Source organism: Cricetulus griseus, chromosome 5, assembly GCF_003668045.3.
Source record: "Cricetulus griseus strain 17A/GY chromosome 5, alternate assembly CriGri-PICRH-1.0, whole genome shotgun sequence".
Classification (NCBI taxonomy): Eukaryota; Metazoa; Chordata; class Mammalia; order Rodentia; family Cricetidae; genus Cricetulus; species Cricetulus griseus.
The window spans coordinates 14,158,089-14,176,292 of NC_048598.1; the positions used below are offsets into that span (position 1 = coordinate 14,158,089).

General features: G+C 36.4%; 1 protein-coding gene across 4 annotated transcripts in view; it reads right to left on the bottom strand.

Moving 5' to 3' along the window:
• Cdc42bpa (CDC42 binding protein kinase alpha) overlaps positions 1-18,204 on the bottom strand; it is a 184,316-nt gene that overhangs the window by 72,223 nt on the left and 93,889 nt on the right. For 3 of the 4 annotated variants that reach the window (XM_027418849.2, XM_035445641.1, XM_035445642.1), the window contains exons 11-13: positions 18,080-18,202; positions 9,699-9,832; positions 160-402 (exon numbers count right to left, since the gene is read on the bottom strand). In XM_027418849.2, the coding sequence (XP_027274650.1) occupies positions 160-402; positions 9,699-9,832; positions 18,080-18,202 (500 nt within the window). The remainder of the gene's footprint in view (positions 1-159; positions 403-9,698; positions 9,833-18,079; positions 18,203-18,204) is intronic. The other variant, XM_027418850.2, reaches the window with a different exon arrangement.

The following is an 18,204-nucleotide window of genomic DNA, read 5'->3' on the forward strand; positions in this document are numbered from 1 at the left end:
ATATAGCTCAAATGGTGAGATTCACACTAGTTTATAGAACCAAGCTACAAAAGAACTTTTATCAAAAATTAAAGAATGGGATGCACATTACTTCACTAGTCTCTAAGTGCAGTTTAAAGCACTACTCCACAGATACTACAAATTTGCCTGGCTACTGACCTCTTTCTTGGCTCTCTCTGCTCTGCGCAGCTCTTGCCTTAAGCTCTCAGCTTTTTGCATCACCAGGTCCACCTCTTCTTCCTTATCTCGGACATGGCGAGCAAGTTTCTGTTTTTGGGTGTGCAATTCTGTTAGTCGCTCATTGATCTCCATGAACTCCTGCATGGCCAGTTTCCTCTGACAGTGTGCGTCTTTCAGCTCTTTGGATTGGTTTTTTAATCGCTCACTAGCCTGGACTAGTTCCTACAGTTTTGTAAAAAGAATATATGTTACCAAATCTGCAACCTGGACACCACATTTGGCCATGAAAGTAGCTATTATTACGTCATGAAGAGCCAAAATTATTCACCTCAATACAATACTAAAGTAGATGGATTACTCCTAAAGACACAAAGGTAATGATGACTTGTTTACCTTCTCAAACTCGTTTTTTGTTTTTTGCTTTTTTTTTTTTTTTTTTTTTTCCGAGATAGGCTTTCTCTGTGTAGCTATGAAGCCTATCCTGGCAGTCGCTCTGGAGACCAGTCCGGCCTCTAACTCACAGAGATCCGCCTGCCTCTGCCTCCCGAGTGCTGGGTTAAAGGCATGCACCACCAACACCCGGCTTCAAACTCGTTTTTAAATTTTATTTTTACTTATGTGTATTTGTGTCTAACCTGTATTATATATGTGCACCATGTATACAAAGAACCTATAAAACTGAAGTTATAGACAATTGTTGGCTCCCACATGGGTGCTGGGAACTGAAATCTGCAAGAGCAGCCAGTGCTCTTGATCAATAAGCCTTCTCTGGCACCAACTCTCAAATTTTTATGCTGGCATGAAAATGCAAAAAGGCAGCTGAATGAGCAGAATATAAAAATATTAACTATGATATTCAAGATACTTTGTAAAATTTAATAAATATTTGGGCAATTTTTTAATTAAATTGAATAACTGCAAATAACAACAACAAACAGATGACTTTCTCTTCCTGAGAAGAATAAGCCCTAGACTAATTAACAAGGAGAAATATCCCTAAATCTGAGATTACTGCTTTAGAGGTGCTTTGTAGACTCAGGTCCATGCAACTGGAGGAAGGAACTTCAAGGCAATTTGGCTTATTCACACATTAACAGTGAATAAACATGAGCCCATTATCTATAGATTCCCAAAGAACCAAAGAACAGAACTGTAGGGGAAGCTGTAGCCACGCCTACTTAGGGGCTGGCTACAGGTGTGCCTGACCACGCTTGTGAGGGCATGGTCAGAGTGACGTAGTGTGACTGCATTTGCGCTTTCGGTTTCACCTTTGCTTCTTGCTGTACAGACTGCTACCACGCCGGCTGGCTAGGTCGCTCTGTAAGGCTTTTCCCTATTAAATACCCTTATATTTCTACCTGACTCCGTATTGGTAATTTCCTACTATACAGAATCGCTATAAGGAATTAATGGCAACAATAGGAAACAAAAATAAATACCAGAAGTATTTGGGCATTATTAGATCCTGGCATAAGAGTGATATGTATGAGATATTAGAAGAAATAAAAGGATTTATCGTAAAAACTGGGAAATGAGAAAAGACTAATAAAAACTATCACAGAGGTTTATTAAAGTATCTGCAGGACATTTAGACATTAAAGAGATATGCATCAAACTTAAAAGCACACACACACACACACACACACACACAGAGACAGACAGACAGACATATATATGATATAGGAAACAATATTTATGAAGCAAGAGAAAGAAATTCAAACTAAACCCAGAAAATGTATAAAAATGAAAATGGGTAACACTACAAAAATAAAAAGCTCCAAAGCATTTTGGGGGCTGGCGAGATGGCTCAACAGTGAAGAGCATTGTGTAGTCATCCATAGAACTGGGGTTGGACTTCTGGCACCTATGTAGGGCAGCTCACAACGATCTGTAACTCTAGTTCCAGGAGAAATTATGCCCTATTCTAGCTTCCTTGGGCATACAAACAGTGCCAGCAAAACACTCATACATGTAAAACAAAATAAAAAAAAAAAACAGATAAAGGAATAAAGAATTTGGGAGGCCAATGAGATGGCTCAGTGGGTAAAAGCACTGCTTTTGATCCCCAGGTCCTGCAAGGTGGACAGAACTGACTTCTGCAAACTGCTAATCTGCCGTCTACACCCATGCTACAGAGGGTGCACACATGTGCATATAGACACATATGAATACATGCACACGCACATGCACACACATGAAAGGAATACATTTAAAAAAGAAATTTGGAATGGAAGCAAATAATTTATATTCTACTCTCAGGAAAAAAAAAAAGATCATCATACTCAGAAGAGTCAAATATTAGGATGAGTGGAAAAATACTCAAAGAGACAAGAAAAGGTTGCTGTATACTCAAAAATTATTTCTGAAGTACAGCAAATACTAACAGCACTTATCACTAGCAGATCTACACTAAAGTAAACTCTATACCTTTACTTAAGGAAAAGAAAACTGTTTTAGAAAGACAATGGCACACAAGGGAAACAGGACTAAGAGCCTGGTACACATGGATGTGAAGAAATGTGTATGAGATTTTATTATTTTAAATATCTGATTCATAGTTACTAGTAAATATACATACTAAGTATCTGTGGAAACCACACATAAATTGGAAGTATTAAGAGAATCAAAGGACCTTAAGAATTTTGATGACTAGTTCAATTTAGATTTTGTTAACACGCACAGTAAAATTCAAATGCAAACACCCAAAGACCAGAACTAGTAGAAAGTAAAACATGAACAAGAAAACAAAGAGTAAGACATGATTTAGCAAAACAAAAAGAATTCTGGAGACTGGTTTCTTAGCAATGCACACATACTTACCACTGATGAACTATGCCTCAAAGAGGTTAAGATGCTATGCTACAAGCATTTTAGCACAATCATATTTTGTTAAAATAATGACACAAAAGAAGCACAGTATGACAAATACAAGGGAAAATGAAACAGAAACATACCCATATACATTAGTAATCAGAATAGATACAAAGGACCAAACTCACCAGATAAAGTTAGTTTGTTATACCAGAAAAGCAAAATCTAGACCGTAGCAGAAAAGCATTGTTAGGAATACATTACTAAACAACCACAGAACTCAAAAGAGCAGGAAGCCAACCCATTCTAACATTTAGTGAATTCTGTAGGTTAGTCTTAAAGTGCATTGAAAAGAAATTGCCTGAAATAGATAACATTAGAAAATAAATAACCAATCATCACAATGAGAATTTTGATTTCCTAATCATTAATTATCAACAAGGTAGAACAGTGACTATAAAGACAACCTGAAATAGAGCCCATGCCTATTAAATATAGCATCTGGGAGGGTTATAATGAATCTGAGGTCAGTCTGCTTTATGAACTGAGTAGAAGGCTATCCTGGACTAAAGAAAAAGACTGTCTTACAAGGGTTTGAAACATTCTAGTAAGCTTTCTATGTATAGAAGTTTGCACACTGTCTCGGGAATATATACTTTTTCTATATAAAAGATATCCACACCACCCACATCTGTAGCACTGGCCACACCCATTTGGGCGTGGTCACAGGTGAGGACATGATGGGGAATGATTTTGGTCTGGCGTCCAGGCAGGTGACTCTCTCGAGCTTCCGGTCAGGTCACAGGGAGCATCCTGTGCAGATCCTTAGGTCAGGAAACTACAGCGGCTATCTACTTCTTGTTTAAGTGACTTCTCTCTGAAATAAATTATACTTAATATTTGAACCTAGTCCCATGAATCCTTATGTGTGCCACCTCATCCGGTGCCCAAGCCAGGAACACGGGCAGAGTCGCTTGACTAGCCCAGCAGGACAGGGTGCAGCTAGTGGGGAAGTGGATAATATGTGTATAATGTACACTGAATATTTTTAAAATAACACTAAAGTCTAAGTCATGAAGCAACCTCAGGAGATTTCAAACATACACAAATGACATGCTTCATGGCACTGCAATGAAATAATAAATTAGCAAGAAAATTAAATAATTTCCTATAGGGAAAACTTCAAGATGCATTTATAAGAAGATAATTTATCAAGAAGAAAAATGATCCATACAAAAAATATATAAAACTAAAATTTTTGAAATAAAAAACAGCATAATGTTTCACATATACTAAAACCTGGTACTAAAGTAAAGCTATATGGAAACTGTTGTAGAATATTATTTTAAGATGTATTACATTTGTTTATATGGTGGAACATTTGTTTAATGATGCAAAGATGTGTTGCTTTCTTTTATGTTGCACTTGTTTAACTCTTGAAGCTGTGTTACTTTGTCTAAAACACCTGATTGGTCTAATAAAGAGTTTAATGGCCAATAGCAAGGTAGGAGAAAGGATAGGTGGAGCTAGCAGACAGAAAAATAGGAGGAGAAATCTTGGAAGAGAAAATCAAGGAGTAAGAAAAGGAGAAGGAGAGGAGGCTGTCAGGGGCCAGCCAACCAGCTATACAGCCAGCCATGAAGTAAAGAAAGGTATATAGGATAAAGGTAAAAGTCCAGAGATAAACAAGGATAATTTAAGAAAAGCTGTCAAGAAACAAGCCAAGTGAAGGCCAGGCATTCATAAGAAAATAATAAGCCTCCGTGTATTTATTTGGGAGCTGGGTGGCAGGCCCCCAAATGAGCCACCAAGTAAAAAAAAAAATCCAACTATAGGAAACACAGTCTGAAACAGAAAGGAGAAAGAGGGCAGATTTTACAGAGTCCATATAAGAGAGAACCTACCCAATAACAGGAAGAACATAGTTTCACCCATTTTTGAGACTAGCATGATCTTATATAAAAAAGTCAAGAAAAGTAAAAGTGTAGGCCAACTTAATTCATAGAAAGATTTAAAAACCTTATTATGAGCAAATCATTTCCAGTGATGTATAAAATCCCTAGACAGGAGCTTTTGAATTAGACTCAACGTATATAGAAATGCTAAAATGCTAGCTCTACCACTTATCACCAATAACCCTGAGCAAGTTAACACCTCAGTATTCAGCCTCAGTATTAGTCAAAGAGGAAAATTAAAATAACACATAATTCATGGGTCATTGTAAAGATGAAACAACATGTGTGTGTGTGTGTGTGTGTGTGTGTGTGTGTGTGTGTGTGTGTGTGTATGTGTGTGTTGTATGTGTACATATATGTATAAAAATACCTGATGGCATTTAAAACATCACTATAAACATAATCCACATAAACATGACCTATGCTATCATATTATTATTAAAAATGATACATGGGTAATTTGGACTTAAAATGTGTTTCATATTAGAAAAACTCTGTTAATATAATTCACCATACAAAGAATTAAGCAGAATCATATAAATGGTGTATAGGAATGAACTCTGTGTAAACTCAATACTTAGTAATAAAAATTGAGTACCAAAATAGAAATAAAAAGTAATTCCCTTAACCTACTGGGAAATACTTTACAAAAGCATAAATAGTAGTAAACATTATAGTAAAGCATTAGTAGTAAAAGTTCAGGGCATTTTCTTTAAAATCATCAACAGGTTGGTGCCTAATGTTACTACCTCTATTCCACATTATTCTGAGGTCCCAGCTAATACAGTAAGCTTACAGAAGATGGAAACCATAAAAGCCCCAAGTTAGAAACAAAGTAGTTATTATTTACAGAAAAAAATGAAAAGAAATCTAAAACATATCCTGTTAATAAGAGTTCAGCAGTGTTAGACAAGAACTGCTAACAAAAGCCGGAAGAAAACAAAAAATAAAGATATTTAAAATAGGAAATAATAGAATAATAATTTAAAGAAAGGCAAACAATTTCATGAAAGAGCACTTTTTTTTTTTTGGTTTATTCTTGTTATTGAGATGGGGATTTATGGATCCTAGGCTGACCATAAACACCAGGTATCCAAGGACAGCCTTGAATTTCTGAACTTTTAGGCAACATTTCCCTTGTGCAGGAGTCTGTTTAGGCATGTTCAGTACTGGGGACTGAGCACAACGCTCTGTGCATGCCAGGCAAGCAATCTACCAACTGAACCACATTATAAAATTTAAATAACTTTAAATATATGGAAAGCTATTAGAAGACTGCAGCACTGGACAGAAACAGCTTTCGTGTTTTACATAATCAGCCCACCTAAACAAATGCCTCTGAAACTTGGGGCCTTTCCTATATGTGAGCCATAGAAAGTAATTCATAACGAATTCAATAGTGAGGAAATGCATTTACCCTCTGGAGGCATTTCAAGGTGAGGCTGCATGTGCCCTGGCCTATGGGAACTTCTTTGTGAGGCTGGTTATCTGGGGCTTAACTGAGACTTAGAATAGTTAATATTTATTCCAAAGGCACAGAGAAGAGGTCAAGACATTTCTCTTCAGACTTCCAAGGAGACTCAGAAAAAAAAGGAGTGGAGAGCAGTATTGCCTTTTTCTTCTATCTTCATTAACACCTGGACAAACATTTTGAAGGCTCCTCTTCTGTAACACAGATTCCTCCCTTGATGATAATAATCTGCTATGCTCTTATTTATGTGCATTTCCAAAATAATAATAAATATACATGAACTTTGATATAATGTAATATAGTTCATTCTTCCATAATTGATCAGTGGTGAAGTATAATTTTGATTTAAATTCCATCACAGTTTTCAAGGGATATAGACTAATTTAAGAGGGAATTTGCTATATGATGGAGGTGCCATTGCATAACTGAGGAAAGAACAACTATTCTGTCCACAAGCAGCTGGTTAGCTATACTGGAAAAAGAAAAATTAAATTTTATGACACAGTATCAGGCAGCTAGTTAGGTATTTGCAGGTTTGGAGTTTAATAGGAATGGACCCATCTCTTATAACCAGTAGCAGGACTTTTGATCACTTGTCAAAAAATAAGGTCTGAATCGTATTTCTGGCCCTGGTTGGGTAGATGCACATTCAGAATTTACAAGAGTATTGCCTGGCTGAAGGCCTTCTCAGAAAAAATAAAGATATATTACCATCCTGTTCCACAAGAGCCAATCCAAATGGACCTATCAGTCACCTGGACAATGAAAACAACCTCCAGAAACAGCTGTTCTAAAGACTTCAGAAACAGTATAAAGTCTACCTAAGAGTAGGCTGACACAATGGCCTCTTTTACGACTGTCAACTCTCATCCCTGGAGAACATGCTCTGTGCTATAATAAATTCCACCTGTCTTCTACCCTATGCTGTGTGACTGTCTCATAAGGATACAGAGATTATAAGGATCATGGACCAAAGGAAGCACTGAGTAAGATCCCAGTGACAACATGGTAAGCAAAAATGAGTTTCTAGTGTTTAGAGACATAAATATCAAAGATTAAGTTTTAAGAATTAAGGATAAAATTTAGGAGATTATTTTTAAATCTCTGATTTCTTAATAGTGTATGAGCCAGCAAATGCACTATTAAGTGTACTGACAAATGTACATTACACTGTCAAGCTCTGGTTAGGCAGACAGTAAATAGAAAAGCCACTGACAGGTATCTTTAACCTAAACATTTAGTGAAAAACATTAGAAAATTCAAGAATTCTTATAAACAACAAAAGACAACCAAACAGAAAAACATGTAAATTCTTAAGGCATTTTGTAAAAGAAATAACATAAAATGAAGAATGGACATGTAGTTAAAGATACAAGACCATTTAAAAAATTAGACAAATTCAAATTAGACTATAAAGAAACTTGGAGTTAGACCAAAATCTCAATAAAGACAAGACTGACTAAAATAAATAAATGCAGCATATGAAACATCATTAAACACTGAAAGTTCTGTACTATATGAAAGAATATAAAAACTGGAATACTGGAAAACATTTTGGCATTATTATAAAAGCAAAGTATTTGCTAAACTAATTAAAAATAAGCAGAGGACCTAAGTGGACAGTGCTCCAAGGAAGACATTCAAAAGTCAGCTATAAAGAGATATTCAAGATAAACTAATTGCCACAGAAATGAAAAACCAAACCCAGAATTAGATATCATATTACAACTGTCAGAATGGTTATTACAAAAAAAGACAAAAGCAAATAAGCATTGGTTAGGAATGCAAAGAAAATGAAATCTTTTTCCTTCTGCTAGTAGAACATTAACCAAATCGCTTATTATTTTAATATTATACCTTACTGGCATAATGTTTCTTTTCAACACCAACGTCTTTTCAAAATATACTAACATTTAACACTAAAAATACTAAAAACTGCCAAACAACTTGTTCCTAAAAATCAAGATATCAGATTTTTATGTTTATTATGTTAACTAAATTTGACTGTATAGCACTAACAAGACATACAAACTCATCAACCACTAACATTACTACATTATTAAAGGAAAGAGAACCTCTGTCATAGCCAAGTGCTATTATACTGGCCCTGCTTTTAGATGGATCTACAAAAAACTAAAACTCCAACTGCAGTAAGTAGATAAAAAGTGTGCTCATCTAATTCAGTCTCATCTGTAATAGCTTCCTCATCAGTATAAGGTTGTTTTATTTTATTTTAATTCCATTTTCTTAATGGCAGTAAGACTTATAATTTACCCCCAGAAGAACTTCATTCTACATTAATCAGTATTTTGTAGATTAAAACATTAAATACAATTTATTCTGTGCCAGAAACTACTGTCTCTCAACAGGATTGGCTGCCATTAGTCCCAAGTTTGTTGTTGTTGTTGTTGTTAATGACACTACCAACTTGTAGTTCATGTCTTTTCCTACTTTTTTCTATTGGGCTGTTATATAATCTTAGTTACAAATAAATTTTGTTGTAATGCCTAGAACCATTTAAATGTTATACAAAGTTCTTACAAAAATGACTAGTGTTTTTTTTTTCCCCATGTTGCTTTGGAAAAGAAAATGACATTTAAAGAATGAATAAATAAATCATGGAGGAGACCTTAAATTATAACCTATTAGTGTTCATACCAGCACATTACAATGAAAATACATAATGAACTTATGTATCAAAGATACATGACCACATTAGAAATTAGAAAATACAAATTTAGACTGCAATAAAATATCATTTACGATGTAAAAATCTGTATTTAAATTTTTTATAAACATTAGACTCTACGATTTGTTTTTCTTATGTATTTTTCAATAACATTCCTTTCTAAGTCAAAGCTTTTAACTTTCCAAATGAACAAAAGAATTTGAGTTCCCTTATTACTAGCTAATGCACCAAAAGAATTATTAAAAATGTAGGGGGCTGAGAGATAGTTCAGTGGTTAAGAGTACCTACACTGCTCTTGCCGAGGACCCAGGTTCGGGTCCCAGCACTCCAGTACCAGGGGTCCAATGCCTCTGGCTGCAACAGGCACATATACTTAATGTGCACAAAACCTCACCCAGGCACACATAGTTGAAAATAAATCTTTAAAAAATTAAACCATTTAAAACTAATGTTTTAGGTTACTATGCAAATTTCATTTCAAATTTCTACAGAAAAATATATATTGTCATTTATTAGGAATACTTCCAATACTCTAATTATAAAAGATGCAACATTTAGAAACAGCTTTGAGGATCCACTCATATATCCATACCTTATTTAGCTCTTCTCTTTCCTGCTGCAAAGTTTTGATTTGTTTTTCAAAAGCCTTGATTTGCCTAAAAGCATCATCTAGCTCTCGTCTCACAGAATTAGCTTCTTCAAGTTGTTTTTCCAAATGATTCACTTCTGAAAAAAAAAAAACTTTAATTCAGATATACAATCTAAACAAATGAAATGTAGAATATTGATATGCATAACAAGCAATAGTATTTATTCAGAAAGAGTAGTTAATTTTTATTTTCCCCACCTTTTGGATTAAAATATTGACAGTTCTCTTCATTTGAAAAATTACATAAAACATATTTAGCATATTCTAAGTTGCCAAAGACTACGAAATTGGAAAATTACTGCCAAATAACAGGATTTTTTTCTAAAATCAAAGTTATTAAATTATTTAAACTACTATACAAAAGTGAGCCTATATTTATTAAAATCAAGAAAGACATAGCATTGCATAAATTATAGACAGTATTTTAAAGAGAGTCTATTCTAAGATGCCAGTAATTCAGGCTGTTGGGTTTTCATAGGAGATAGCGGTCATTCATACTCCATGAAAAAAATGTCTGTTTTAAGAACATTACAAGTATGTTATTGTGAAATGCTAACGACATACTTTAAAACTCAAAGCAGTAAATATGTGTGCTTCAGGATATTCCTTTAGGTCCCACCTAAAGAAAACCAGCATTTCAAATGTTGACTAAAACATTATATATATATATATACACACACACACACATACACACACACACACACACACACACACACACACACAGAGTTAGGAATTTTAATTTCCATTATGAAGCCTACCATACTAATCATTAAAAGGTATAAGAAATAAAGCACTTGGGTAGTCTAGTACTTCACCTGAAATGTATTTACTAACTCCTAAAAACCAATGTTTACTTATAAGCAAGATAAAAACTTATGATTTTGGAGAGATGTAACTATGTAACTATGAGTGATTTTCTCTTCATCTCATTGTAAAATTCCCTTTTGTCTATTTATTTGCCTCATCTCTACATATGTCATTTATCCTTTAAAGAACTTATACAACTTTATAGAATTTATATCTATATCAGTAAACTGCCAGTCTTTTAATATTTTCAGTGCCCTATCAAAACAAGAGTAATAAAAGCCTTCATTATATGAGGGAAGATGATAATGAAGACACAGTATATGGGAACATATGAATTCTATTAGAGGTTCACTATGGTGATCAAGGTATTTTGGAAATGGCAACCCATACCAGGTAATTTTTCTCCTCATTCCAGGTTCCACCATACAATTTACCATTTACCAACATAGGTGGGCTTCTTTTGTCATTGCTAGTCCATTAACTGAGCAGCCTTCGGGGCTGGTTCTAAGTTAGTAGAGACGGAGGTAGGGCACGGATTTGGATGCCCAATGCCAGGGCAATAACAGGGAGTTTAAAAAGTACATTATACATAATAAAACTTTCACTTAGAAAACAAAATAACCTTTATGTTTCTTGCAAAAGTATTAAAAAGAGGGCATAAATTTTCCTTTATTTATCCTGTAGACATTCAACAAATGTATATTTACTATTTGTTATGCAGTACCAAAAGCTGATATAGGCACTAGATATACAGTACGAAAACAAGTATTGCCCCAGCCTTCTGAGAATTTAGAATGCATAAAAAAGCTGATATTAATAAAACCCTAGAAATCAAGGATTTTATTTTAATTTTTCTAAGAAGTAGAAGATATAGCTATAAGGAAGTAACATATGAAGTCAGTCATCAGTTGGTAGGTGTCTTGTATGCACAGACCCTGCTCAAGAAGGGTCTGAGGACACCAGGGCAAGCGTCCTGACACTTTTCTCCTTCAGAGTCAAGCAGGTCTTGAGGGGGCTGGCATTTACCTCTAGCTCTAAGGTAAAAGTATTTAAGGAGTATTTATCTAACAATGAATGAGGTATAACTCTATTTTCAACTTTACCACTATGTCTTCAGTGTTCAATACAGTCCCTAGAACTCAGCAAATAATTTATGTATGCCTGAATACAGAATGTAACTCCAAATAAAGACTACCTACCCTGTCATAATTTGATCTTTTTGGTGTGGTGAATAAGAGAATAGAAACATAACTGGCAGTGAAAGACCAAAGCCCCAAGTGAAGCTCTAAGGCTTCAGAATGGCTAGCCTAACAGTATATGAATTTACAAAAATGGACACAGATTGGGACTGGTCCACTGGCTTCCTTAAAATAGTTATGTGATATTTTCATTTGTTAGTTAATTAGGACAAAGTGATTTAATTTTTTTTAAAAAAAATGGATGAATGTTAACCGTGGAAATAAACAACTATATAGCTGCTATGGTAAATGGAATAGGGATCCTTTTGAAAAAATAAAACAATATATGATGCACAATTTCACTACAGGATATATACCCCAAAACAGTAAAAACAGGAACCTGACCAGAAACTAAGTTTGTGTTCATAACTGCATTATTACCCATGGCCAAAAGGCAAAAGCAACCTGCATATCCAATAACACACGAAGGCAAAAGCAAAATCTACTACATGAATATAATGGGACAATGCTCAGCTTTTAAAAAATAGGAAGTAGACATTTGTAATGTAGACAACCTACAACAGGGACGACGATGGGGGACAGTCCTTCTGTATGCTGTGAATATATTCTTTCTGGTTTAATAAAACACTGACTGGCCAGTAGCCAGGCAGGAAGTATATGCAGGGCTACCAGACTAGGAGAATGCTGGGAAGAGGAAGGCAGAGAGAGAGTCGCCAGGCAGTCATCAGGAGTTACTGGGAAGATAGGACGCCAGGCATTCTCCAGGAAGCCCAAACTACATGGAGATACACAGATTAATAGAAATGAGTTAATAATTAAGAGAGAGCTAGCCAATAAGAAGCCTAGGCCATCAGCTAAACTGTTTATAATCAATATAAGCCTCTGTGTATTTATTTGGGACTAAATGACTGCAGTACCTAGCAGAACATTTCACTTAGTGTAATGTACTAAGTGAAATGAGCCAAACATGAAACAATGACTACCGTGTAGTTCTTCTATATGAAGTTTCTGAAAGAGTCAAATTTATGAAAGAATAAATTAGGGGCCTGGGTTAGTAGAAAAATAGCTATTGTTTCACTTTGTTTCTATTTTGAGATGATGAAAAAAAGACAAGATGATGATGACAGTTGTACAGATGTGAAAGTGCTCACTATTTCTCAATGAAGTATTAACAGCTGTCAAAATGATAAATTGGATAGATACATTTTACAAGTTAAAAAGTTAAAACATGATGAAGGGAGGGGGAAGGAAGGAAGGAGGAAGGACAGGTATTAGAGAAATGGAATGAAAGAGAACACAGGAGTGGCTATTTTTACGTATCTAGCACACGAGACCCTGTAAGGTAAGAATTTCAAAACAAGAGGACTAACCCTTTCTCTTAACAGTATCTTTACTGATTTATACTAATTTTATTCTGCCATTGGGAAATACTTTTTAAAATGTAAGTCAAGAGTAGCCTGGCAACTGTGGAAATTGGAAGACAATGGGAGTGGAACAAAGAGAGGAACCCAGGAGGAGCTGGTATAATAAATTTCCCAAGATAGGATGATATTCTCCATGGGATACGAAGAGAATAAAGTTTGTTAGGTGTACCTGTACAAATAGAATGAGACAGAAATCTTAGGAAAAGGGTAGAGATGGTTTCAAAAGAAAGTGACATTTCACTTAACAAACACTGATTTGGGTTTTTAATGAGACAAGTATAATCCTATAGGCACTTGGAACATTCTAGAGAATAAAATGACAGACATAAATCAATTTAAACCTGTTTTCAAAGAGCTTGTGCTCTTGTGGTGAGGTGAGGGAAGACAATGTACAGACACAAATATGTTAATAATGACACGTTATAGGGGGTTATGAAAAATGTTTCCAGCAAATGAACAAGCATACACAGACAGAAGACAGACGGATGGTTGACAGGTAGACAAGCAAAAGGAGAGAGAAATGACATGGAAGGTGAAGGGACTCATGTATGAAGCATAAACATTACACAGGATCTTGGAGTAGTTACTAGAAATACAGCTGAAGAGAAACACATTCATGGTGATGAAGGACTTCTAATCAGTATTGAGAAATTCTTACTTTATCCTACAGGTAAGGAGAATCCCCTGAAAATACATGCATGCATCCTGAAGCTGTGACATGAACAGCTTAAAAAGGTGACTCTGGTGACTTCTAATTTTTGGGAATGGTAATTGGTATATTTCCCATTAAGAACAAATAAAAACCCCAGACCTTATATTCAAAAATGAATAAATGATCAATGAATAAGTAAGTAAGAACACTAGGAAAAGTGTGTTGAGACTAGCTAGAACTAGTTGAGAACTAGGTGGGCCTGAGGAATGAAAGTAGTGAGCTCCCATGTTTTCTTTTTATGTATCCCAGAATTGGACTTTTCTAAGAGATGACATCCTAGAAAAGTCAACACACCTAAGGGAACACAACCCCCAAAATGCTGGTCTTTTTAGCCAAAGGACCAAGAAAGGACAGTCAGAGACTCTGTCTATTAGTGAGGGAGAAGAAGACAGCACTCTTACGCGGAGTAAGAGAAAAGGCCTGTGGAAAGAATTTCAAGTTACTTTCATATGTTTTAGAGAGAATAGCAGCTGGATTGAAAAAGATTGTTGTGTGATATTTTGTTTGTGTTCTGACAAATAAGGCTTGCCTGGAGATTAGAGGGTGGAGCTAGTCACTAGAGGTCTAAACAGATAGGAGACAGGAAGTGATAAGGTAGGATGGAGACAGAATCTTGGCCTGTTCAGTCTGAGGATTTGGAGAGGTAGTAAGTCTCTGGTGGCTGCAGCTCTGCTGCTCTCATCTTTCAGCTTTTACCCTGATAGCTGACTCTGAAGTGTTTACTGATAAGACCAATTAGGATCACACTTCCGAAGATTAAGGGTTAAAAATCACAGAGTCTGGAACACTAAGGAAAATTAGTTAGAAGGCATGCAGCCTGGTGTGAGATAGCCAAGCAGACCTGATAAGAGACAAATAGGCCAACAATGGCAGGCCAGCTGGCTAACCTCCATGGGACCTTTCTCCTTTGGGAAAAAACCACAAGGCCCTATTGTTTATTACATATTCTTTCTTTTAATATGTTGTTTCTAATGCAAATAGCTTATAATAGATTATAATAAGAGAGAATGGCTTGTAAAGTGCTGGGCCTATTTCAGGAAAGAAACACCAGACCATCCCACAGATAAAGAGCTAACCAGTAGCATTCTAGCTACTTTTTAGTGGCTCTGAAAATAAATACAACCTAACATAATGAACAGTTAGCAAGACACCAGCAAGGTCAAAGGATAGTAATAGTGTTCAAGTAACAGCTAGTAATCAATTAAGGTCAGTATCTAAGCCAGACCCAGAGATACATAAAGGCTGGCTTCAACTATTCCTAATGTGTGTGGGAAAGCGTGAACAGAACATAATCATCTCCCTGGTTAGTTCAGGGAGGACATGCACAGAACACATGGGTCTTCTATTCGTTTAACCTTTGATGGCCCCAGGTAATTAACCAGTCCCCAAAGAGAGTACATCTGTCTTTGTCCAGTTTCTGCCACTGCCTTTTAAAACACATAAAAAATAAAAGGAAATTCAACAGCTTTTTCTTTTCTTAGGTATGCTTCCCAACTCTTGGAAATTCATCTCACTTTTCCATAATAATACTTAATAAAGGCTGTTTCCATACTGTTTATGCACAAAAGGGATCTAACTTAATTCCACTAAAGCGAGACAACAAATCAGAGCCACTGCCCCAGATTGTCTGACTGTCTGACATCTTCGGTCTTGGCATCACATAAAGTGGGCCATGAAAGGTCCTGTCATTCTCCAAAATAATTAACAACAGATAAATAAAACAAAAAAATCTTAGAAAACTACTGTTGTATTTGACTTAAACATCACAGAAATCCCCATGACATGGTGGTACACACCTATAATCCCAGCACTCAAGAGATAGAGGCAGGCAGATCTCTGAAACCTCTGTATCCCATGCTGACCCATGTCAATCATGAGAGCTGAATCTGAATTTTCATCCTGAAGCTACAAGGAGATGCCAAAGCATACCCACAGGGGTGGTGTTTTAAAAACAAACAAACAAACAACAACTGGTAAAGATTAAGAGTTCCCAGAGTGTCAGTGAGAACTTCTGCTGTACCTGTCAATTAAGAGATGTTGGTGTGCTTATGAACCACAACAATGACCAGTATGCAAGACATTCCTAAGGGTGTAGTAGTGGTGCTCACATCATCACAGCAACCAACAGCTATCTGATGAGACTTAAGGCCTGCTCAACAGGAGGAAAGTCATGTCTTTCTCTCTCTCTCTTTTTTTTTTTTTTTTTTTTTGGTTTTTTGAAACAGGGTTTGTCTGTGTAGCTTTGGAGCCTATCCTGGCACTCGCTCTGGAGACCAGGCTGGCCTCGAACTCAGAGATCTGCCTGCCTCCGACTCCTGAGTGCTGGGATTAAAGGTGTGTGCCACCAACGCCCAGCAGTCATGCCTGTCTTAATAATGAATAATTTAACTAGATAGAAAACCAACGTGACTATAGAAAACCTCAAAAATATTCTCCACCATAGGATCTAAAAACCCACAGAAACAGCTGACCTGAACAAGGGAAAACTCTTGGTCCCCAAACTGATAGCTGAGAAACCAGCATGGGACTGATCCAGACCCCCTGAATATGGGTGTCAGTGAGGAGACCTTGGAAATCTATGGGGCCTCTTATAGTGGATCAGTACTTATTGCTACCATAGGAATTGCCTTTAGGAGCCATCCCACATAGAGGGATACTCCCTGAGCCTAGACACAAGAGGGTTGGCCCAGGCCCTATCCCAAAGAATATGACAGACTTTGAAGACCCCCTATGGAAGGCCTCACCCTCCCTGGGGGAGCAGAAAGGATATGGGATGGGTAGAGCGTTAGTTGGGGGCGCAGGGGAGGAGGGAAGGAAGAGGGACCTGGGATTGACATGTAAAATAATTTTCTTTCTAATAAAAAAAGGGAAAAAATATTTATAAAACAAACCATCTAGAATAACAGGAATACATATTCATTACAAGTGCCCAGGGAATATAGGTTAAGATAACCATATCTAAAGCATAAAACAAACCTCAGTGTGGTGATATTTTGTTTATGGTTTAATAAAGCTTGCCTGAAGTTCAGAATGCAAAGCTAGCCAGAGCCAGGCAATGGTGATACACATAATCCCAGCAGCCATACTAGTTAGTCATAGAACCAGGCAGTGGTGGTACACATCTTTAATCCAAGCAGCCATACTAGTTAGCCATAGAGCCAGGCAGTGGTGGTACATACTTTTATCCCAGCACTCAGAAGACAGGCAGATAGATCTCTGTGAGTTCCAGGCCACCCTGGGCTACAGGAGAGTGAATCAGTCCAAAAGAGAAACCGAGCTCACACCTTTAATCCCAGCATTAGGGAGGTGGAGACAGGATTGATATGGCTGGGTGGAGAAAAGAATATAAGGCAGGAGAAGACAGGAACACATTGCAGTCTAGGCAGTCTGAGGAGCAGTGCAGTTTGGAGATGCAATCAGAGGACACTATCGACCCCTCAATCTGAGCATTGGGAGAGGCGAAAACTCTCTAGTGGCTGGCGGCTTTGCTTTTCTGATCTTCAGCTTTAATCCCAGTATCTGTCTCTGGGGTTTTTATTATTTGTGCTACACCTCAACAACTGTAAAAGAGCTGAAATCATAAGGGGTATTATAAAACTGATAAGAGAAATATAGAAGTTAATTTTTCAAACGTTCAAAGTAAACAACATACTTCTCAATTTGAATCAAAGCCAAAAAATTTAAAACATTTTCGGTAAAATGAAAATACAAACTGAAATATTGTAGGGCACAGTAATGTCAGTACTAAAAGAGAAATGGATAGCCCTTGGCGTGTATGATTTGACACTTGGTGTTTATATATGTGCTATTCTCTTGTCTGCAGCAACTCTTCTCTTCTGCAAACCTCACATCTACTCTCCACTCATATATGCAACTTTCCAGACAAATTCTCAAACTAAAGTCGTTGTGTTAGTTATCTTTGTTCTCTCTAGGTGGGTGCACAATCTATGTATTCTCTATGCACCTTTTTCTACTTTCCCTAAAGCCCCTTCATCTTTGTGGCAATTGTGACTTACATATTTACTTTCCAGATCAAATCATGAACTTCATGAAACCAGGACTAAGTTTTACTTGCCTTTCCTTCAGTGTCATATAATTCATAACACGTAACATCAACAAGACAGTTATGTGTGTGTAAAACTAGTTCTTAAAATCTACTAATGATGGACCTCAGGAAGTCACCTGATACTTGTTTCCTTAGTTTTTCAATCTCTTCTTTCAGGCTTTTAATTTCTAAGTCTTTGCTTGCTGTTAGTGGACCATCAACAGTTGAATATTGCAGAGCTTGAACAGTCTGCGTTGACTCT